This window comes from Heterodontus francisci, chromosome 3, assembly GCF_036365525.1.
Source record: "Heterodontus francisci isolate sHetFra1 chromosome 3, sHetFra1.hap1, whole genome shotgun sequence".
NCBI lineage: Eukaryota > Metazoa > Chordata > Chondrichthyes > Heterodontiformes > Heterodontidae > Heterodontus > Heterodontus francisci.
This window is the reverse complement of record NC_090373.1, coordinates 31,226,213-31,250,575: the sequence shown is the minus strand read 5'-3', so window position 1 is coordinate 31,250,575 and position 24,363 is coordinate 31,226,213. Positions and strand designations below refer to the sequence as shown.

At 41.8% G+C, this 24,363-nt stretch overlaps 1 protein-coding gene across 5 annotated transcripts in view; it reads left to right on the top strand.

Annotated features, from left to right (window-relative positions):
- Positions 1 to 24,363, top strand: part of sipa1l2 (signal induced proliferation associated 1 like 2) — a 581,962-nt gene that overhangs the window by 426,417 nt on the left and 131,182 nt on the right. For all 5 annotated transcript variants that reach the window (XM_068020936.1, XM_068020919.1, XM_068020901.1 and 2 more), the window contains one exon: positions 11,437 to 11,694. In XM_068020936.1, the coding sequence (XP_067877037.1) occupies positions 11,437 to 11,694 (258 nt within the window). The remainder of the gene's footprint in view (positions 1 to 11,436; positions 11,695 to 24,363) is intronic.

Below are 24,363 nucleotides of genomic sequence, written 5' to 3'. Positions count from 1 at the left end.
CCTAGCTCCCTCAATCTTTCTTCATAGGACATGCCCTCCAGTCCAGGCAGCATCCTGGTAAATTTCCTCTGCACCCTCTCTAAAGCTTCCACATCCTTCCTATAATGAGGCGACCAGAACTGAACACAATATTCCAAGTGTGGTCGAACCAGGGCCTTATAGAGCTGCAGCATAACCTCGCAGCTCTTAAACTCAATCCCCCTGTTCATGAAAGCCAACACACCATACGCCTTCTTAACAACCCTATCAATTTAAGAGTTCCTTTAAAATACTCAATAAATTTCTACCCATAACTGTCACTTCTATCAGTGCAAGTGCCTCAGCAGCTAAGGTGCTTTTAACTATCCTCTTTATTTTGATTGATTCCCAGGCTAATGGACAGCACTTATCATTTCTTCCCACCAAAAGTATAATGAACCCTGCTGTGCAGGGTTCAATTAATAAATCTGGAATTAAAAAGCTAGTCTAGTGGTAACCATAAAACCATTGTCTATTGTTGTAAAAACCCATTTGGTTCACTAATGTCCTTTAGGGAAGGAAATCTGCCATCCTTATTGGTCTGGCCTATATGTGACTCCAGACCACAGCAATGTGGTTGACTCTTAAATGCCCTCTGAAATGGCCTAGCAAGCCACTCAGTTCAAGGGCAATTAGGGATGGGCAATAAATGCTGGCCTAGTCAGCGACACCCACATCCCACAAACAAATAGCAAAAAACAGTTTAATTGCCCGATTTAAGCTCCTTAGCAGGTCTGCTTCTTCCTTGGAGCAGAGTCTTCGTTTTGTGAGGATCTGGCCTGATTTATTGGGATCCTATTAACATTCTCTAGGTATTACAAGATTTCTTCAGTTTCTTTTGTAAAATATGTTTCAAAGAACTTGTAGTTGAATTCTGGACATTGATTCATCTGGAGATTGCTGAACTTGGTGCTTTTTTTAAAATAAGTAAAAGGAAGGTCAACAGAAGGTTTAGAACTGAGTGAAATACAAACAGATTGGAAGGCACCTGTGTCCAAATAACCCAGCAGGAGTGTGCTTGTAACTTTGAAAAAAAATTTGCAAAGGAATGACAGGCCAAGATTTATAGATGTCACAGGACTTGCACCTAAACAGTTTTGGTTTCATTTTGAACTGTTACAAAAAGGCAGTTGCTATGTGCCTGTCAGGAGAAGACAGCTGATATCTTTCTCTCTTAAAAAGAATACCTGCATCAAGGGTTTACCATTTCCTCCTGTATTTGAAGAAACCTTTACTGTTACATAATACCTAGGAAGATCCTTGTTGCTGCTTCCTGCTGTAAAGCCTGACTGGAGCTTTCTCTTGGAAAGCCTACCTAGACTGATCATCAACATTGACTGGAAAGAACTGTTCTGGGAAAATCCCATTGGCAGCCGCCTATTCGCCTTTGGGACACCTCACTAAAACAAAGGATTTCCTTCTATATGTTCTTTTCAGCATAAGTGTTTTTTTTATTTCTTTGTAACAGCTGTAAACAAAAATCCCTTTTTTTCCTAGTGAACCGGCTGTGTATATGAGTGTGTGCATGAGGGCTAGGATGAATAAGGGGCTTTAATATTTCAATTCACGTGTATCTTTACTTTATTATTGGTTAAGACTTGGTTTTATAATAAACAGTTTGTTGTTTATTAAAGGAACCTGGTTGGTGTGCTTTATTATGGGGACGAATAGAGTATCTAGTTGACTGTTTCGGTAAGTGGGAAAATGTAAATATATATTGTGACCTGTGGAGAAGTGGGACTGAATTAACAGTGCCCTTCTCCCACCTCATTCGTAACAAATGTAACACTGCCTAATATTCAACAGTATATATTTAAAATCTCTAGAAGCCCAACTTCCAATTTTAAATTCCTGTAGAGCTTTATCCACCACAAATTTCTCATGCCGCAGATCCTCCCCAAGAAAATCGTCTATGTGCATCAAGAAAATGCCTGCTAGCTTTTCTTCATAGTACCAATGAAACATTGCCGCATCCGCTTTTAGCTGACTGCAACCAGCTTTTAGTAGGACGGACCCAACTGAAAAATACCACACCCTGAATGCATCATTTAAGCTCATAAACACACTTGTTTAACTTCCATAATTTCCCCTCCATATCTCCAGCTTCTTTTGGTGGCTTTAAAAAATACTTCCCTTTGAAATTTCTCTCTTTGCAAAAATGCTGCTTTGATGTCAATGGACTTACATTCCCATGAGTGTGTCACTAAAAAGGCTAGTAAAATCTCAAACTTGCTTTTCCTGCTGTTGGGGAGTTCACTCTAACTTCTTGGTCACCTAGTCATCCCTCAAATCCCCGAGCTACATGTCTGTCCTTAGCCCGATACATACCATTGGGACATACTTTCTCTGTACAAATCTATCTGTGGGACAATGCTAGTTGTCCTCTATCTGGCACCTTTGTGTATACGACAAACTCTCTCCAACTGTCAAGCTCTTTTTGTTTTGCATCCTTTACCAACTCACCATCTAACTTGTTAGTAGCCACTTGAGCTTCTCTATCGTAAGGGTTCCTACTTCTTGTGGCACTCCTCACCTGCTCTCTGGTCCTTGCTCTTGTGAAACCACATTCCTTACTAGAGTTCCTATTCCTTTCTGGACTGCTACTACTCGACCTGTCCCTCCTACAACCAGACATCCTTTCACAAGTCTGTGACCTTTTCCTTGGACTATGATCATCTTCAGGCCCACTGTCTGAACTTACACTACGTCTTCTGACCTTCCAAATTTTCAATTCCTTCTGCCAATCTATAGGTCTGATATCCTGTCCCTTGTCTTGCACGTTCAGCCAATGTTTGTACTTCCCTGTGGCCTTTCCAATCCTTCCTATAATGGTGGCTTCCCTCCATTCACTAGCCCCTTCTGGCATATATGTCACTCTAATCCCAATTTTCGGTAGTTGACCTTTGGGATAAATGGCCTTATCTTGATCTTCACTATCACTTGGTCCACTCTCAGTTAGCCCGTTATCTGCCACAGTCTGTTGCTGGTAAAGGTTCGACATATATGCATGTGATGTACATAGTGCCTCATCACTGTCCATCATTTGTTCAGACTCTGTCAATGTATAAATCAGTGCAATAAGCTGCGAGGAATGTACTCCAATGGTTTGGTTGTCATGGTGCAAGATTATCGTTCTGCCATCAGTGCCTATAACTTTTTCCTGCACCTCTCCATTCTTTCTGCCCTTCTCTTTTGTAATACACCATGTCCCCAGTACTAAAATTCTTTTCTGATGGTCTGATCCGATACCTCAAAGCTCTCCTGATTTTTTCTGAAACCTCCACCTTAATAAATGCTCTTTTCCCTGCATGCATGGCAGTCAAATGTTCCGCAAAAATTGAACTAATTGTAGTCCCCTCTAAAGCCGGGGGATGATCCCACATTATTAAAGGTATTTTCCAGACACAAGCTCATTGATAGGGGCTGTAGTGCCCAACTATTTGAAGCGTGTTTTTTGCATGTACTGCATATAGACTGGAAAAATCAGATGGGCAGAGGTAGCCTAGTTGAGGAGTACATAGAATGTTTTCGGGATAATTTCTTGGAACAATATGTTCTGGAGCCAACAAGAGAGCAGGCCATACTAGACCTGGTATTGTGCAGCAAGATAGGATTAATTAATGACCTCATAGTTAAGGTGCCCCGAAGTCGCAGCAATCATAATATGATTGAATTTTACATTCAGTTTAAGGGACAGAAGAGTGGGTCCAAGACTAGTATTTTAAACTTAAGTAAGGGCAATTATGAGGGCATGAAAGCAGAGCTAGCTAAAGTGAACTAGCAAATCAGATTAAGGGATAGGTCAATACAGATGCTGTGGCAGACATTTAGGGGGATATTTCAGAATACACAGAATAGATACATTTCAACGAGAAAGAAAAATTCCAAGGGTGGGACGCGCCATCCGTGGTTAACTAAAACAGTTAAAGATAACATCAAATTTAAAGAAAAAGCCTATCATTGTGCAAAGATGGGAGGCAGATCAGAAGATTGGACAGAATATAAAAAAGGGCAAAGATTGACTAAAAGGTTGATAAGGAAGGTAGAATTAGAGTACGAGAGAAAGCTAGCTAGAAATATAAAGCCAGATAGTAAGAGTTTCTATAGATATTTTGAAAAGAAAAGAGTTAACAAAGTGAGCATTGGTCCTATAAAAAGTGAGTCTGGGGAATTAGTAATGGATAATAAGGAGATGGCAGATGAATTGAACAGATATTTTGCATCGGTCTTCACTATTGAGGATACAAGTAACATCCCAGTATTACCTGTAAGTCAGGAAATGGAATGGAGGGAGGAACTCCAGAAAATTACAATCACCAGTGAAGTGGTACTGAACAAATTGTTGGAGCTGTCAGCTGACGGGTCCCCGGGTCCTAATGGACTTCATCCTAGGGTGTTAAAAGAAGTGGCTCATGAGATAGTTGAGGCGTAAGTTTCAATTTTCCAAACTTCCCTAGATTCCGAGAAGGTTCCGTTAGATTGGAAAATAACAAATGTAACTCCTTTATTCAAAAGGCAGGGAGACAGAAAGCAAGAAACTACTAAGATCTATCTTCGGGAAATTGTTAGAAGCTATTATTAAAGATTGTATAGCAGTGCATTTAGAAAAATTAAAAGTAATCAGGTAGAGTCAACGTAGTTTTGTGAAAGGGAAATCATGTTTAACCAATTTATTGGAGTTCTTTGAAGGAGTTACATGTGTTGTGGATAAAGGGGAACCAGCGGATGTATTGTACTTAGATTTCCAGAAGGTATTTGATAAGGTTTCACATCAAAAGTTATTGCAGAAAATAAAAGCTCATGGTGTAGGGAGTAACCTAACGGCATAGATTGTAGATTGGCTAGCTAACAGGAAACAGAAAGTAGGCATAAATGGGTCATTTTCTGGTTGGCAAGATGTAAAAGGTGGTGTGCCACAGGGATCTGTGCGGGGTGCCTCAACATTTTACAATTTATATAAATGATGAAGGGACCCAAGGTATGGTTGCTAAGTTTACTGATGACACAAAGATAGGTAGGAAAGTAAGTTGTGAAGAGGACATAAGGGGGCTACAAAGGGATATAGATGGGTAAAGTGAGTGGCAAAGACCTGGTAATGGAGGAGAATGTGGGAAAGTGTGAAATTGTTCACTTTGGCAGGAAGCATAAACAAAAGCATATTATCTAAATGGTGAGAGATTGCAGAGCTCTGAGATACAGAGGGATCTGGGTGTCCTAGTGCATGAATCACAGAAGGTTATATTCAGGTACAGCACGTAATTAGGAACGCTAATAGAATGTTATCGTTTATCGCGAGGGGAATTGAATACAAAAGTAGGGAGGTTATGCTTCAGCTACAGGGCATTGGTAAGACCACATCTGGAGTACAGTACTGGTCTCCTTATTTAAGGTAGGATGTAAATGCGTTGGAGGCAGTATAGAGAAGGTTTACTAGACTAATACCTGGAATGGGTGGGCTGTCTTAGGAGGAAAGATTGGACAGGCTAGGCTAGTATCCGCTGGAATTTAGAAGAGTAAGAAGCGACTTGATTGAAACATGTAAGATCCTGAGGGGTCTTGACAGAGTGGATGTGGAAAGGATGTTTCCCCTTGTGGGAGAATCTAGAACTAGGGGTCACGGTTTAAAAATAAGGGGTCGCCCATTTAAGACAGAGATGAGGAGAAATTTTTTCTCTGAGGGTCGTGAGTCTTTGGAATTCTCTTCCTCAAAAGGCGGTGGAAGCAGAATCTTTGAATATCTTTAAGGCAGAGGTAGATTCTTGATCAGCAAGGGGGGTGGAAGGTTATCAGGAGTAGGTGGAAATGTGGAGTAATCAGTTCAGCCATGAACTTATTGAAGGGGGAGCAGGCTCGAAGGGCCGAGTGGCCTACTCCTGCTCCTAATTCGTATATTCATATGTATGTTCGATTGTACTGCCTACACCAGAGCAGTAGTCAATTTACAATTTGGTTGGTCGGCTAAAATTTTTCGGAGCATTTAGTCAATCACGGCATGATTTCTCTCACAAATCCCATTATTAAAAGGACTTTCTGCTGCCGTGTGCATTGCTACAATATTCATATTTCCACACATACTCCATTGTCAGTTAAAAACCTAGCCAGTGCTCCCTGTCCCATTCCAATCCACCTTTCCATTATCTTGTCCACTATTACTTGATTTGATTTTTTTGATTTAGAGATACAGCACTGAAACAGGACCTTCGGCCCACTGAGTCTGTGCCGACCATCAACCACCCATTTATACTAATCCTACACTAATTCCATACTTCTTTGTCTTTACTATAAATTACCATTGACAGACTGAATCTAGTCACTATGTCTATAAAGTGTAGAAGACAAATGTTTTTGTCTTTATCCCATACCTTCAATTCCATTGCTACGGTTTCATTAAAGTCACTTGCTAATGGGAGACTCACTACGGGTCGAGATGGCGTCTTCCTCTTTTTTTTTTCTCACAGATATCGCATTTTTCACTGCCATCCTCTAAGTTTAGTGTAATCATCATCTGTTACTCCTGCATATTTTAACAAAATCTTCAACCTATGACAAGACGGATGTGCAAACTGATGATGTGGTTTTGAAATAATTTGCCTTTTCTCCTTTAAATCCCTACCCTCAGGTGCCATTAATATTTCTTTAACATCCTGCTTAGAGATGTTAGGTCTTGCTAGAGGAATACCACAAAGCTACAGATTTCCCAAAGACAATCGTCTTATCATATTCCATATCCAATTTCATCAGAGCCTTTTTCTTAGACAGTTTACTGATCAGCAAAGGTATTTCAGTGGATACTGCATCCGTACTAATAAAATGGTTTACACCTGCTATTTTACACAGAATTACCACTCTTTTTAGTGATTTCGATGTGTTGTCATCCTCAAACCTGAAACAGGTAGAACTGTCATATTCTTTGACCTTACTTCGGTCTTCCTTACTTAAAGAATCCATATAACACCTTAACCAATCCACTCCACATACCGTGGACATACACCCACTGTCTAGTACTGTGCAATTGAACAGATCTGCGACTAGGGCACTCATTACTGGACTGAAGCTTCTTGTGACCAGTACAATTTCTTCTGATTGATCAGTAGCGTCATCCTCGCCTTCCAAACCTTCCACGTCATGTATCATCTTAAAAATCCTGTTATTCCTTTTTGGAAAACGCAACGCATAATGATACTTTGAGTCACATCGGAAACACTTGTTGACCACCCCTTGGCTATTCCTGGGGTTTATCTTTCTGCCATAATTGCCCAATTCCTGTCGTCTGTTATAGCTGCCAAAAGGGTCTGTATCCTCATTCGTTTTGTGTATGATTCTCCTTTCATGCTAATGTTTGGGCCCCATTTTTGAGCAGCCTTGAAACGCTACTAGCATTGTATCCTCCACCTTCTGTGTCACTGCTGAAGAGTCCATTTGTGCCATGAAAGCGGCCAGAAAGAAATGTTTTCCCCAAAAAATTTTCAGGGCGTCAGACATCTGATCAAAAAGTGTATCTTTCTTTGAATCTAACTCTGGTTAATATCAAGAGCCTAGCCATGTTCTATATCCTAGCACAGTCCAACAATTTGAAGGCAATTATTGATCTAGGAATTTCCAAGTAGAATCACTGGTAACCTTGTGTAGAGTTGGTTAAACTCCATAATATATTCTTCTATGGAAGAAGCATCCATTTTTCTAAATCTATCAGAGTCCAACCACGCCTCATAGGCACTCAATAAGTCATCTTTCATATAAATTTTATCCATAAATTTTAAGAGCTTGTCCAAATGATGAGGCACTAGCTCCGAGAACACTTTGCCCCTGAACTTGCTTCTGGTAGGAGGTGAAATGCAAGGGCTATTCCTTGCTTCCTTTTTAGTAAAGACGTAACCTGTGTCCATAGATCAACTTCATCCTTCCATTGATTGAAAGGTTCGGCTTCACAAAATAGCAGTGGAAACTCATATCCCAACCCTTACACCTGATTTCAGTCATCTTACTTCAAAAAAAAAAAGCTACAATTACAGCCTTCTCAAAAAAAAACTCCAATTCTAATCTCCTGTCTGAAATCAAATCTTAGCCTTCAATCTTCACTTTCAGGCAACCATCCTCTGCTACCAATGTTAGAGAAACCTGCAAGCCTGTTTGTGAAGAAAGCACTGAGACTATGATGCTTTGATGGAGGCTGTTGCTTGCTACAGAGCTCACTTCTGCGCTCCTGACAACACCCAGCCAGTGCTGGTTGGCTCTTCTTCATATCTACATTTGCGTACAATTAACTAATCAACACCCAACATCTGTTCATCCTATTACCTTCAACTACTAGGTATTGAACATCCATTAACAGAACTTATTAGACACTAACACAGGGTGTCGCAGAGGGAATGGGTCCCTTCAGAAGGTTGAATGGGGAGGGGAAGATGCGTTTGGTGGTGGCATCACGCGGGAGGCAGTGAAAATGGCAGAGGATGATCCGTTGAATGCAGAGCCTGGTGGCATGAAAGGTGTGGACAAGGGGAATCCTAGCGTGGTTCTGGGAGAGGAGGAAAGGGTTGAGAGCAAAAGTGCAAGAAATGAAATCGACACGGCCAAGGGAAAAAGATGGCATATTGGAAGCTCTGGTATGGAAGGTTGTGTCATCATAACAGATGAGGGAGAAACTTGGAGAAAAGAAGAGTCCTTACAAAAAGTAATTATGAGGAAGCATAATCAAGATAGCTGTGAAAGTCCACAGGCTTATTGTGAATATTGGTCGATATCCTATCTCCAAAAATGGAGACAAAGAAGTCGAGGTAGGGAAGGAAAGAGTTGGAGTTGGATCATCTGAAGGTGAGGGAAGAGTAAAATTGGAAGCAAAGTTGATGACATTTTCCAGTTCAGGGCAAGAGGAAGAAACAGCACCGATTATAGTCATCAACGTATCGAAAATAGAGGTGCGGGATGGGACCTGAGTATGACTGGAACAAAGAATGTTCCACAAATCCCATGAAAAGGCAAGCATAGTTAGGACCCATACAGGTTCCCATAGCAACACCTTTTATTTGAAGAAAGTGAATGGAGTTAAAGAAGAAGCTGTTCAATGTGAGAACTGGTTCAACCAGATGGTGGAGGGTGATAGTGGATGGGTACTGGTTGGACCTCCATTCAAGGAAAAATTGGAGAACCCTCAGCATGTCCTGGTGGAGGATGGATGTGTAGATAGGTTGGATGTCTTTTAATCATTCCTTTTGTCATTTAATCTCTCCTGCCTTCCACCCTGTCCCAGACCTTCCTGTTTGTTCTTCCCTCCCCTTCCCCACCCCCCACTTTCCCTGCCTGGCTTAAAAACTATTATTTCTCTAAGCACTCCTAGGTCCGGCGAAGGGTCACTGACCTGAAACGTTAAGTCTGTTTCTCTACCCATAGATGCTGCCAGACCTGCTAAGTATTTCCAGCATTTTCTGTTTCGATTTGAAAATTTGGGGCTGTTTTCATTACAACACAGGAAATTATGGGGTGATTTAGGCAAGGTGTTTAATGTTTTGAAGGATTGGGACAGACTTACCAATGATTGACAGGAGCATAGATAAATAACCAGGCAAGTACAAATCTCAGTTCTGGGATAGTAAGAGTTTAGAGCTGAGAATAGGGGAAATGTATTTACATATAGGGTTGTGAGGCTGTAGAATGCACTACTGGAGTTAATAATTGAAGCCGAGACCATGTCAGCATTTAAGACTGGGCCAGTTAGGTGGTTGAGGAAAGGGGAATGAAGGAATATGGAACAGAATGGACACACAGGATTAGGACTTCTGTCATATGGAAAATAAACACAGCATGGACAGATTGGGATGAGTGGCCTACGTGTGTTGGAATTTCTATGTAATTCCCTGCAATCCATCAAGCCCCCTTGGGCTTGTGCAGAGCAGCTGCTGAAGTCATTTCCATTTCTCTACCTCTCACCTTTAAAGAAAAATGATATTTCTCAGCTCGCTCTTGAATTATGTACCAGCTGATTCAGTATTCATTGCCATTCATTGCTATATATTTCATCAACAATCCAGAGATAAAGTAAACATTTTGTTTTACTCTGGAAGGGAATTGGATAAATACTTGAAAAGGAAATATTTGCAGGGCTGTGGGGAAGAGGAGGGGAGTGAGACTAATTGGATGGCTGGTTTAAAGAGCAGGCACAGGAACGATGGACCAAATAGCCTCCATCTGTGCTGTATCGTTCCATGAAATCAGGCATTAAGAGATTGTTTGTTTTTGTTTTGGGGCGGAGGATTTGCAGTTTGGTATATTTAAAATGTGTGTTCAATTATCCTGTAGTGCAGTTTTGAACTATGGACAAGGGTTTTCGTGGAATCATAATGTTTACAAACAGGCTGGCACTTCCTTACTAACAGTTGGGCTCACATTCATTTTACATAGCTGCCACTTCCAAATTGCCTTCCAGGCTCTATGTTTGTGTGTAGCACACATTTGAATTATTTTATTTCACGAGAAGACCTTTTAAGCTTCAGTTCACCACAGTTTGGTAACTTAAACTTTCATCAGCTGTCAATGGGATCCATCAATACCTGCCTGGGTGAGGAGGGGGTGAAGAGAATGATATTTTGTCCCGCACCCGCACAACCCAGGCCCCTCATCTGCTGCCATACTCTTGCGGGCTCTGACAATGGTTTGCAGACTCCAGGAGTGAAGGAAAGGCCTGTTGATATGAGAGCGCAAATTGTACTGCTGAAATCGAGCTGTGCTCCAGAAACAAGTCTGTCTAACTCTCACACACATGGTATATGGGGTTCTATTAGTCTAACTAACTCGCACACATGGTGTGAGGGCTGCTATTTTCAGATGGAAAGTATCTTCAGCTCCACCTTACATTTGCTAAAAATGTAATTCTGAAGCAGCTGTGCTATACTCCGCTTTTTAATTACTGCCATACACATATCCCATATGGCAGCCTTAATCCCTCCCTAAATCCACCCCCACCATGTCCCTGTTTTACTGAGATTGCAAAATGTAAGTTATAAATTAGGCCTGCCCTCATTCATAGATTCCGCAGCAAGTGTCCAGATCTATTGTAGAACAGTACTTCTAGCACATGTAGAGTTATTTTCAACTGTGATATTGGCAGAAACTCAGTGAGGAGTGATGTCATATCTGCTGTACTTGGGTTTATTGTGCATTATTCAAAAGATTAAATCTGCTAGCAACACTGGTCCCTGCAGTACAGTCAGATCAGTCAGCTGCACCTAGTAGGAGTAGAGAGAAGGGCTGCTTTAATCATGAAAACCAAGGTCACCCCTATTAGACAGTAATGCCAACTGCATTTTATATTTAATTATTTGCCTTTTTGATATTTTTCATGTGACTATTGAAGGGCATTTTCAGTTCTGCACTTAAGGTTATTGTACTCTGTTTAACAAACCAAATATTCTTTTTGGGCAGAGGCTGCTCAGAGCTGTACAGGATACCAATGGTCGAATACAAAGTGGACAATGAAGGCACTCCTTGCGAGTTCAAAACCCCCTTCAGAAGAAACACTACGTGGCACCGAGTAGCCACACCAGCGGGGCAGCCACTCTCCCGGTGCTCCCCGATACAAGGAGCAGCCGACAGGCATCAATCCCAGCAAATGTTGCAGCAGGTCCGCGCAGCTATCCCTCGCAGTACATCCTTTGACAGAAAGCTGCCAGATGGTGTGAGGTAATACTTTTCTTAATTCCTATTATGCTTCTGAAATTTCACTTCTGAAATCCCACCAATACCAAGGAGGCTGGGAATAAAGCTCACTCGTTAATTGTATGCAGCTCTGAAGGGTGAATACTGCTTTGAGGGCAGATTTAATGCAGCATACCTAGTAAGCTTGTAAACCAAAATGAGTGTTGTCTGAAGGAGAAACAGCTGTGAATTGTCGAACTGCAGTGCAGCTTTGGGGGTAGCATAGGTAAATCTTGACAGCAATTGCACTGATGATTTATTTAGCCTGCGGCAAAATCCAGCCCGTAGAATCTTACAGCAAAGAAAGAGGCCATTCAGCCCAGCATGCCTGTGCCACCTCTTTGAGAGAGCTATCCAAATAGTACACTACTTTTTTCTCATAGCCCTGCAATATAGAATCGTAGAATCTTACAGTGCAGAAAGGGAGGGTTTGTTAAAAGGTGTGAGTACAGAGGTGGAGAGATTTAGGGAAGGAGTTCCAAGGATTAGGACTGAGAGTTTCAGTAGTGGGGAGAGCAAGGAAAATGATGGACATGATAGTGTAAGTAAAGTTAGCAGTCTTGTTGAGGGATATGTTGTGGGGTTTAAAGCTGGACCATCCAGTTAATCCTTGTCTTATACAAGGGTTAAGGATTTCTTTGAGTTTTCAGTGAAATTTTGGAAATCATCCTGTTCCTGAGTATATTTGGTGCTTTGGTTTGTTTTCTTCTATAAGTGCTTGGTTATGAAACTAGATCAGCAAAAATGTCCACAGGAGCAGCAGATTGTAAGCGTTGTGGTCTTCGCTTATTAGATTTCTGACCATTTGAGGTCAGAGTGCAGATATTAGCGGCCCTTTCTCATCATTTGGGATCAGAGTGCCGAGTTAGTGGTCCTCAGTCATAAGAACATAAGAAAAAGGAGCAGGAGAAGGCCATTCAGCCCCTCGAGCCTGCTCCGCAATTCAATAAGATCATGGCTGATCTGATTGTGGCCTTAACTCCACTTTCCTGCCTACCCCCCATAACCCTTTACTCTCTTGTCAATCAAAAAATCTGTCTGGCTTAACCTTGAACATATTCAATGACCCAACCTCCACTGCTCTCAGGAAAAGAGAATTCCAAAGATTAACCACCCTTTGAGAGAAGAAATTCCTTCTCATCACCGTCTTTAATGGGAGACCCTTTGTTTTGAAACTTTGCCCCCAAATTCTGGATTCCTCCATGAGGGGGATATAGGTCCAACCTGCTCAACCTTTCCTCATAAGACAACCCCTTCATCCCAGGGATCAGCCTAGTGGACCTTCTCTGATTTTTGACCATTTGGGATCAAAATGCAGAGCTAGTGGTCCTCATTCATTGCTTGGGATCAGAGTGCAGGGTTGGTTATCTTCAGTCATTGCTTAGCATCAGCTCATGGGGGTAGTGGTAATCAGATTTCTGAACGTTTAGGCTCAGGCACTGTTACACAGAAAGCAATATCTCAGGTTTAGTTTTTTTGTATGTGTTAATTCTCAACAGCATGTTATTTCTTTTGGAGTGGTAACAAATCAAATTCTGCAGTTATACATGGCTTTGGGTAGTTGAAAGTTAAGCCCTGGGAGGCCCCAGGTGTGAATTAGTGTGTGCATGGGGTCCCCAGGAGCGCTGTATTAAAGGAGGCTCCTGGGACCAAATGAGCATTTGCCGGGGGTCTCCAGCAATGTGTCAGTATTTGGGAGAGGGGGCTGGGGAAGGAATGTGTCAATATTTGTAAGGGTGTCCAGGAGTGTATTGGTATTTACCAGAGGTCTTTAGTAGTATGGCAGTATTTCCAGGGCATCCCTGGGAGTGTGTCCATATTTACAGGGGTCCCTGAGAATGTCGGTTCTTACATGGATTTCACACCACACAATTTTCAGACCATTGGACAGAAACCTAACCATTGACACTCTCGGTCAATTCCCCCTCACACTGAAGAAATCTGGCTCTCTCACAAGTTTCTGCACTGGTGCAGCATCACCAGAATTGCTGGCACTTATCCCTCACCTTAATATTCATGCCAGTCCTCTGCATCACACAGATAGATCTGCAACAGAGTGCCAGTGTTGAAACTTCACACATTGCTTTCCTGGCAGTATTTGCAGACAGTGTTGTTGCCCGTGTGTATTATGCTATGAAAAATCTCTATTTTTCCCTGTGATCCCAGTGCAGACCATTTGCTTCAAGCAACCTTCAGCATCAAATTCTTAAGTGGCACTGTCTGCTGGTTCAATAACAAAAAGTACACACTGTGGTGTGTGGGTCATGTGGAATACATGTAAACAGGAAGCCTGACTCACACTCACTCACTTTTTTATGCATCCCTGCCTTGGTAATCTAATTAGATCACATTGACATAAACACAGCTGTACTTATATCAAGCAAATTCCTCAGAGAAAATAAAAATTGAGCTGCTAAACTGCATTTTAAACTGTCGACTTTTATCGATTGTGCTACATTGTAAAGCAGTCTCCCACTTTCTCCTTTTCACCTGTGCTTCCTATATCCTACCCCCACAGCCCTGAGCCACATTTGTTAATTATTCCCTATGGACTGGTAGGGTTATGAACCCTGTGGACATCAGTGGTGCTCAGAGATGGTGAAGCAATTAGGAGCTGCTCAGACAGGCTCTTACTCCTTCCAGATAGATATAGGGCAGACAGCCAACAGTCTAAGTCTGCATCTACAGTGGGAACAAAACACTCATTTCCCAATTAGGAAGACCGACATTCTTAATCATTTTTAGATCAGCAAAAAAACTAAAACTGGCTAAAGCAAGAATATAACCTTTCAAACGAAACTCATAAAAAGTTCAAATTAAAATGTTTAAAATTCTACTGTCAAAGCAGTGGAGCAAGCAGTGTCACATTCCCAGGATGTGATGGAACAGCTAATATTGGGATTCTGCCACCAACAGTCTGCCAAACGCATGTGTATAGTCAGAAAATTGGTGATGAAATGAGTGTAGCACTAAATGCTTCCCAGTTTCGTACACCATTTTGCTGATTGACCTAAGGATATCCACACTGAGCACTCCCAGCAAACCTATTTTCTAATAAATATTACACCTGTCACTCAACCCGACCAGGAGACAGGGTGGAGTTTACAGGTTAGGGATATATAGTGGGGTCAGTTATTCTATTGAACAACTCTGTTTTGATATTAAGACACAACTTAACGGGTTTAATAAATAGGAACGTGTTGACTATATAATGAGTTTCTGTAGTTTGTAGGAAATTCTTATCTAGTAATATTATTTCAGTGATCATGGGTTAATGGGAAATGTAGCAAAGCACAGAGAGAATAACCAGAATCTAACCATCTAGAAGCTTTATAAATAATTTATAGACATGTCCTCAGAATAGAAATCAATCTTTGCTTTTCATCGCTTCGCAACAATAGCCATGAGCAGTACCACAGAGGTCATTAAGGATGAAAAGGAAGGCAGGTTATTGAAAGGGAAGAGGTATGGGGGTGATGGAAATGTTGCCTTAAATCCAAGTTTTGCAAATCAAAGTTTCAGGTGTGCTGAATACAGATATTACAAAGAAAGTGAGGAACAAACTGCACTGGTGAGACTGAGGAGCCAACCGAAATCGGCTAATGGTGAGGCAGCTCAATGGGGTAACATATTGGTTTTATTAATGCATTGCACCATACAGTGGTGGGATGGAACTCTACCAACACTGTTTTCAATACAGACAGTTCACAGTTGATCTGTCTGTGGGGAGGGGAAGGCTGGTGGAGGCTTTAAAATAGCAGGAGAGGGAATTGTGCCAAATGCCATCAAGGGAGTAGGGGTATTTTAAGACATATGCTGAAATTATGGAGAAGTGTAATGTGTTCGTTTAGGTTTAGATATTGGCCAGGACGCTGGATAGTGCCATGGGATCTTCACTTGAGAGAGCAAAAGGGGCCTCAGTTTAACATCTCACCCAAGAGACAGCACCTCTGACAGTGCAGCACTCCCACAGTACTGAAGTGCTGGCCGAGATTATGTGCTCAAGTCCCTGGAATGGGGCTCGAACCCACAATTTATGATTCAGGCGAAAGTGTTAGCACTATGGCCAAGATTGACACCAATTCTAACAATCCTGTTCCACCAGTAACTCCACAGATCTATGAAAAATGACAAATAGAACAACACAAGAAGGATTTTTTTAAAATTCTAGGATCGGCAGAATTTCGAAAGACACAGGAAAATTAGCAACAGATGTATTGAAGACAGTATGACGTGGGAGAACATTTAAGTTATAAGTATTCAAGCTTGGGATTAACTACATCAATGGGATGAGATTTTTTTAAAGAAGGAATATTTTACTTTTCAATATTTGTTAAGTATACACTTGTGAGAATGAGCAATGGGGAGAAACACTCAGAAACTGGAGAAGTGTGGTATCCAAGAATCATCATCTCATCATTCATGAGCACAGCTGTAATTACTGTGTCTCAGACCTAGAAACAGGTATGAAGAGAGAGCATAATGTTGTAAAACTACATCTATATCAAGCACTGACAAGGTTCAAATGTAATCATCATCATCTATGATTTAACCATCAAGATTTTAACTCTTAAAATTGGTTTTATTTGAAATTAACATGAAAGTACAATAACAACAAAAAATGCTGGAAATGCAACATCTGTGGAGAGAGAAAGAAAGCTAGCGGTTCAGATCAATGACCTTTCATCAGAACTCAGGTCATTGAAATGAAATGTTAACTATGTTTCTCTGTCCACAGATGCTGCCTTACCTACTGATTATATACAATATTTTGTGATTTTATTTCAGATTTCCAGCATCTATAGTATTTTACTTTTATGAAAGAGAATTTCTTTTCCCAGTGATTGCCAAAATCCACAAGTTTTTTTTTCTTGCTACAAATGTTGCCCTCATTCACTTTCACCCATTTTTACATCATCTTCTCTAGCCTCTCATTATTGATTGCCCAGGTAGGGCTCGTGCTTCATTTTTCTTCCCTTAGACTTCCCACTCCAGAGACTTGAGCACATAATTGAGGTTGACACTCAGTGCTGTACTGTCATTTGGATGAGGCATTAAATTAAGGCTCTGACTGCTCTCTCGGGTGGGCATAAAAGATCCCATGGCACTATTTTGCAGAAGACCAGGAGACTTCTGCCTGGTGATCTGGCTGTATTTATCCCTCAAAAAAGATTATCTGGTCATTAGCGCATTGCTGTTTGTGGGATCTTGCAGTGTGCAAATTGGCTGTTGCGCTTCCCACAATATGGCAGTGCCTATACTTCAAAAATACTTCATTGGCTGTGAAGTGCTTTGGGACATCCTGAGGTCATGAAAGGTGGCATATAAATACAAGTACTTAGTTCTTTGCCACAGCACCATGGTAGTATAAAACAGGCACAGGGTGAGAATTTGGAAGAAATAGTCAATAGCTCATTTAGGCACACCTTCATCCTATCACACAGACCAGCTCTGAGACACAAGGATTAGCCATTCCCTGACAACGGCGATGTTTTGCAGGATCGAAGCAAGAATAAATAGACTATTTTAATCATTCATTCCTTCTTTGACCTTGAAAATTCCTCCAATGCTTTAGGTTACATCAGTTCTCTGGGGCCATTAGCATTCCAAAGATCTCTTGCCTTAAGTATTGTGTGTCAGGTTTCATATTGGAATTCTGAATTTGTCTGATCATTGATACAGAGAGATGCAATTTACTTTTTCTATTAATAGGATTAGACCATCTGCTGCAAGGCAAGCGTGGAATTTGTTTCTTTTGGAGGTGAAGAAATAATCTAATAGCATTTGTGAAATGCTTGCAGAAATGTTATGTTCAAAACAGCCAGGTTTTATCCATAAATATCTGATTTCAGAACTGGCTGCTGTTTTTCTTTCTGTATTACCCATTGGAAATATTTGAACATGACAATTTGTGTGTATTAGAAACAGCAAGATAGCCAATAAGCTAGATTGAAGACAATTGACCCTGGCAACATTTCACAGCCCAGGCAACACATTGGTAAACAAATCATCCCCAAAAACATACATAGTGTCTGCTTTGCCCTTAATACTGCAGCTATGCAGTACTAACCTGCAGCCAACACAGGGGATTGTAACAACATTAGGAACTGAATTGTTTATATTAAAGAAGGAAAGACTTGCATTTATATCACAACTTTCACTACATCAGGACTTCCCAAGTGCCTTACAGCCAATGAAGTACTTTTGAAGTTTAGACGTTGTTGTAATGTAAGAAACACAGCAGCTAATTTGCACACAGCAAGCTCCCATAAACAGCAATGTGATAATGTCCAGATAATCTGTTTTATAGTCATGTTCATTGAGCAATAAATATTGGCAAGAACTCCCTCGCTCTTCTTCGAAATAGCGCATGGGATCTTTTGCATCCACCTAAGAGAGCAGTTGGGTCCTCAATTTAATGCCTCAACCTGAAGACAGCACCTCTGACAGTGTAGGACTCCCTCAGTAATGCGCTCGAGGGTCACCTTAGATTTTTATACTCAATTCTTTAGAATGGGACTTGGAGACACAACATCCTGACTCAGAGGCGAGAGTGTTACCCACTGAGCCATGGCTGACACCAATTGGAAATTGATAATTTCTCAGTCTTGGACAGCTGCACCATCCAATGTTCTGCGTGCAGGCAGATGACAAGTTTAGTGCTCATTCTCTCTCAGCTTGCACTGACACACTGTGCAGTACAGTAGTATTCCATACACCTCCCCTGCTTAGTTTATACTGAATGCAGTTTCACATTGTGTGAAATATGCCGCAGTGTGGGTAACAGAATGGTCGGGTACAGGCCTTTTCCTACATAAGGAGTCTCTGATTTTTTCCACACTATTAAAAGAAATAGCTGAATTTGAATTAAGGAAGAGGGAAAAGAATTGGTGGAAGATACATCCTGGGCTCCATATCCTCATCATTGATTGCATCCCCCTCGTCAGTTACAGTCTCAGATTGAAACTGACTCCGTATCAGATGGAGAATTCTATATAATTTAAAAAGAGAAATTTAAAGAGGAGGGGCAAAGTGTTAAAAAGTAAATTATTTCAAATGTTTTTACATGTGTTGAGTTGAGGAATATTTTGTTTGTGAACCTGGAGAGGGGCTTATGACAATACTTAGTGCTTCCATTGAAATCAGTAACAGCACACATGCAGGTGCAACCACTATCCTGTGCAGAACCTGATACATTTCCTTTCCACTCGCATTCCCATTGTTTTCTCTGTGGGAGCGTTTGCGCAGATTTGTGTTAGTTTTTTTTTACATGACCTAGTTGTTCTCAGTCGTGCATGACCAGGCTTGTGACCTGTACTTACTACAATTATGGCGCACGTCTGTGTTCAACACATTTAAGCTGGAAGGGCATTTCCAGCTTTAAATACCACAACATACCCCTCAACAAGACTGCTTACTTTACTTGCACTATCCTGCCACAGTACCGAAACAACTCTTGTCAAAGTCAAAATGACATCCTATGTGACTATGACAAAGGTGAACTTTCCCTCCTCGTCCTTCTCGACCTATTCTGCAGTCTTTGACATCTTCCTCCAACGCCTCTCCACTGTCATCCAGGTGGGTGGGACGGCTCTCATCTGGTTCCATTCTTATCTGTTTAATCATTGCCAGAGTATCACTTGCAATGGTTTTTCTTCCAGATCCCGCACCCTTACCTTTGCTGTTCCCCATGGATTTATCCTTGGCCCCCTCCTGTTTCTCATCTGCATGCTGCCCTTCATCAACGTCATCCAAAAGCACGCATTAGTTTTCACATGTATGCTAACAACACCTAGTTTTACCTCACCAACACCTCTCTTGATTCCTCCGCTGCTGTTAAATTATCAGACTGCCTAGCCGACATCCAGTACTGGATGAGCAGAAATTTCCTCCAATTATATATTGGGTAGACTGAAGCCAATGTTTTCAGTCCCCACTCGAAACTCCGTTTCTAACTACCAATTCCATCCGTCTTCCTGGAAAAGTCTGAGATTAAACCAGTCTGTTTGCAACCTTGGTGTTACATTTGACCCCAAGATGAGCTTCCGACCTAATATTCACGCCATCACTAAGACAGCCTATTTCCCCCTGTCTCAGCTGATCTGCTGCTGAAACCCTCATCCATGCCTTTTTTACCTCTAGTCGTGACTATCCCAATGCACTCCTGGTTGGTCTCCCACATTCTACACTCCGTAAACTTGAGGTCATCCAAAACTCTGCTGCCTGTGTCTTAACTCGTACCTAGTATTGTTTCCCTATCACCTCTGTGCTCACTGACCTACATTAGCTCCTGGTCAAGCAACAACTTGTCAGCCTTGTTTTAAAATCCCTCCATGTCCTCACCACCCCACCCCCCCAAAAAATCTCTGTAGTCTCCTCCAGCCCCACAACCCTCCAAGACCTCTAATTTTGGCCTCTTAAGCATCCCCAATTTTAATCGCTCTACCGCTGATGGTCGTGCCTTCAGTTGCCTAGGCCCCAAGCTCTGCAATGCCCTCCCTACACCCCTTTGCCTCTCCGCCTGGCTTTCTTCCTTTAAGACACTCCATTAAAACCTACCTCTTTGATCAAGCTTTTGGTCATCTGATCTAATATTTCCTTGTGTGGCTAAGTATCATATTTTTATTTTATAATGCCCCTATGAAGCACCATGAGACATTTTATTCCATTAAAGGTGCTATGTAAATATAAGTTGTTGTTGTTCGAGAGCGAGGCGCACTTGGGATTCCTGTGTTACCTGCCTGGGTTTCCTTGACTGTCTGGCCTTCACCCATTCCCCCTCTGCCTGCTCACACTTAAGCTGCGGGGTGACCACCTCCAGAGACATGCTATCCACATAGTTCTCTGACTTGCAGATGCAATACAGTGACGCCAACTGCTGCTGGAGCTCGAGCTCCTCCAACTGACAACACTTCCTGCCAGTCTATATTTGGATAATAAATTGAGAAATAAATACAATACTGAAATAAACACTCACCAGCAACTCCACAATCAGCTCTGTCCTTGTGCTGATGTCACTTTATTTTATAGGTAGGTTAACCTAAATGTTTTACTTATCTATTATTATCTATAAACATCTCATATTAATTAATGAAAAAATAGGAACCCTTTCGTGTTACTATCCCTCTTTATTTAATTTTAATTTTATCCACCTAGATCTGATTAATTAGTTAAACACGGATTGCAATTAATTTTGATCTACAGAAAATCTATCTATGCTCAAAGTGGTCCTGTCTTCCTGATGAAGCATTTGGCAGAATTATTTTTATTTGCTGAGAGAAATTGGTGCATTATTTCACTGTGGTGATCCATTTTCAAGTGATACTCAGTCAGTTCAGTGTAATTTATGTCATTGTGTCTTATATTTGTTTACAGTTGACAAGACTGGTTGACCATTTTTCTCAGGAAGATGGTGCTCCTTTACTTTTCTCTGTTATCACTGTCTCTTGCCATCCTCCTCCAAATACATAGAGCCATACCCCAGGAGGAAAGTCAATCAATGTTCAGGATCCTAGCCCATTTTCTATGACATGAGGAATGAACTTTGGGCAGTGGGTAATTGCAAGGGGCCATTCATTCAGTGATGATTTCTGGTAATGGTCTGCTTAATATCTAGTCTCTAATGAAGTTCTGAGCCACCTCCTCTCCCTCATAGGTGTGATCTACATGCTCTAGAAGTCGAGGGCTCTGCCCTCACTCCTCTTCAGCAGAAGGAAGGAACAATCCTTTTTTGAATTGTGAGTCGTGAAGCTTGTAACATGCCACTGTTACGAGGAAGGCCCTGGCTGGGCTGTACCGAAGGCCTATCCCAGGCACTGCATGGCTAGGCTGCACCGGAGGCTACCCCAGGCCCTGCATGACTGGCCTGCACCGGAGGCCTACCCCCAGGCCCTGCATGGCTGGGCTGCACCGGAGGCCTACCCCCAGGCCCTGCATGGCTGGGCTGCACCGGAGGCTACCCCAGGCCCTGCATGGCTGGGCTGTACCAGAGGCTACCCCAGGCCCTGCATGGCTGGGCTGCACCGGAGGCTACCCCAGGCCCTGCATGGCTGGGCTGTACCAGAGGCCTATTGAAGAACTGTTCAGGCACTTGAAATGGCACTTTAGTATCCTCTTTAGTGATCGTGTTTGTACCTGCCAGTACTTTATTGTACCTGTTATCCTTAACTGACCTTGGACACTGCATTGGCATAATCAGCCAGCGTTGTTTGGTTTATCCTTGTTCTCAACACATTCCTCCAGATGAATTAAAAAGAGAAAAAAAATTTTGCATTAGTGTAGTATCTTTATGATCTCAAGATGTTTCAAAGCACTTTACAATTAATGAAGTAATACTTGAACTGCAGTCACTCTTGAAGGAAATTATGCAGGCGTATTGGATTACAAAATCACAGAATTGTTGCAGTGCAGAAGGAGGCCATTCGTCCCATCATGTCTGCACCAGCTGTCTGAAAGAGCAACTCCCTCAGTTTCATTCTCCTGCCTTCTCGCCATAACCCTGCACAATCTTCCTTTTCATATAACTGACTACTTCCTTTTTGAATGCTTCAATTGAACCTGCTTCCAACACATTCTCAGACAGTGCATTCCAGACCTTAACCACTCACTGCGTGAAAACGTTTTTCCTCATGTCACTTTTGCTTCTCTTACCAATTACTTTAAATCTGTGCCCTCGCATTGTCGATCCTTTCATGAGTGGGAACTGTTCCTCCCTATCTACTCTGTCCAGACCCCTCAAGATTTTGAACACCTCTATCAAATCACCTCTCAGCCTTCTCTTCTCTGAGGAAAACAGCCCTAACTTCTCCAATCTATCTTTATAACTGAAATTCTTCATCCCTGGAACCATTCTCGTGAATCTTTTCTGCTCTCTCTCCAATGTCCTCACATCTTTCCTAAAGTGCGGCGCCCAGAATTGGACGCAATACTCCTGCTGATGCTGAACTAGTGTTTTATACAAGTTCAACGTAACCTCCTTGCTCTTGTACTCTGTGCCCCTATTAATAAAGCCCAGGATACTGTATGCTTTATTAACCGCTCTCTCAACCTGTCCTGCCACCTTCAATGACTTATGCACATATACACCCAGGTCCCTCTGCTTCTGCACCCCCTTTAGAATTGTACCCTTTATTCTATATTGTCTATCCAAGTTCTTCCTACGAAAATGAATCACTTCACATTTCTCTGCATTGAACTTCGTCTACCACCTGTCTGCCTATTCTACCAACTTGTCTATGTCCTGTTGAAGTTCTACACTATCCTCCTCACACTTCACAATGCTTCCAAGTTTCGTATCATCTACAAACTTTGAAATTGTGCCCTGTACACCAAGGTCTAGGTCATTAATATATATCAGGAAAAGCTAGGGCCCCAACACTGATCCCTGGGGAAATCCACTACAAACCTTCCTCCAGCCCGAAAAACATCCATTAACCAATACTCTTTGTTTCCTGTCACTAAGCCAATTTCGTATCTATGTTGCTACTGGCTCTTTTATTCCACGAGCTACAAGTTTATTCACAAGTCTGTTGTGTGGCACTGTATCAAATGTCTTTTGAAAGTCCATGTACATGTCATCAACCCTCTCTGTTATCTCCTCAAAAAACTGCAGCATTAGTTAATATGATTTTCCCTTAAGAAATCCATGCTGGTTTTCCTTAGTCACATGGACAATTGCGAGTTAATTATCACATTTGTCCCAAATTATTTCTTCTAGAAGTTTTCCCACCATCGAAGTTAAACTGACTGGCCTGTAGTTGCTGGGCTTATCTTTACACCCTTTTTTGAACAAGGGTGTAACGTTTGCAATTCTCCAGTCCTCTGGCACCACCCCGAGTCTAAGGAAGACTGAAAAATTATGGCCAGTGCCTTTGCGATTTCCACTCATTTCCCTCAGTATCCTTGGATGCATCTCATCCGGCCCTGGTGCTTTATCCACTTTAAGTACAGACAGCCTATCTAATACTTCCTCTTAATCGATTTTAAACCCCTCTAGTGTCTGAATTGCCTCCTCTTTCAACATTGCCTGGGTTGCATCATCTTCCTTGGTAAAGACAGTTGCAAAGTATTCATTTAATATCTCAGCTATGGTCTCTGCTTCCATGTGTAAATCCCCTTTCTGGTCCCTAATTGACCCCACTCCTCTTTTTACCACCCTTTTACTATTTATATGCCTACAGAAAACTTTGGGATTTCCTTTAACACTAGCTGCCAGTCTCTTTTCATGCTCTATCTTTGCATCTCTTACTTGCTTTTTTACTTCCCCTCTGGACCTTCTATATTCAGCCTGGTTCTCAATATTTTCTACCTGGCATCTGTCAAAAGCACACTTTTTCTTCTTTATCTTAATCTCTACCTCTTTTGTCATCCAGGGCGCTCTGGATTTGTTTGCTCTACGTTTCCCCTTCGAGGGCACATACCTTGACTCTGCCCGAACTATCTCTTCTTTGAAGGTAGCTCATTGTTCTACCGGTTTTCCTGTCAACTTTTGACTCCGATTTATTCGCCCAAGCTCCATTCTTTACCCAGTTAATTATTTTTATCCTGGATTGCTCCTTTTTATCCTTTTCCTTAATCAGCCTAAACCTTATGATACAATGATCACTATCCCCTAAATGCTCTCCTACTGATACGCGATCCACTTAGCCCACCTCA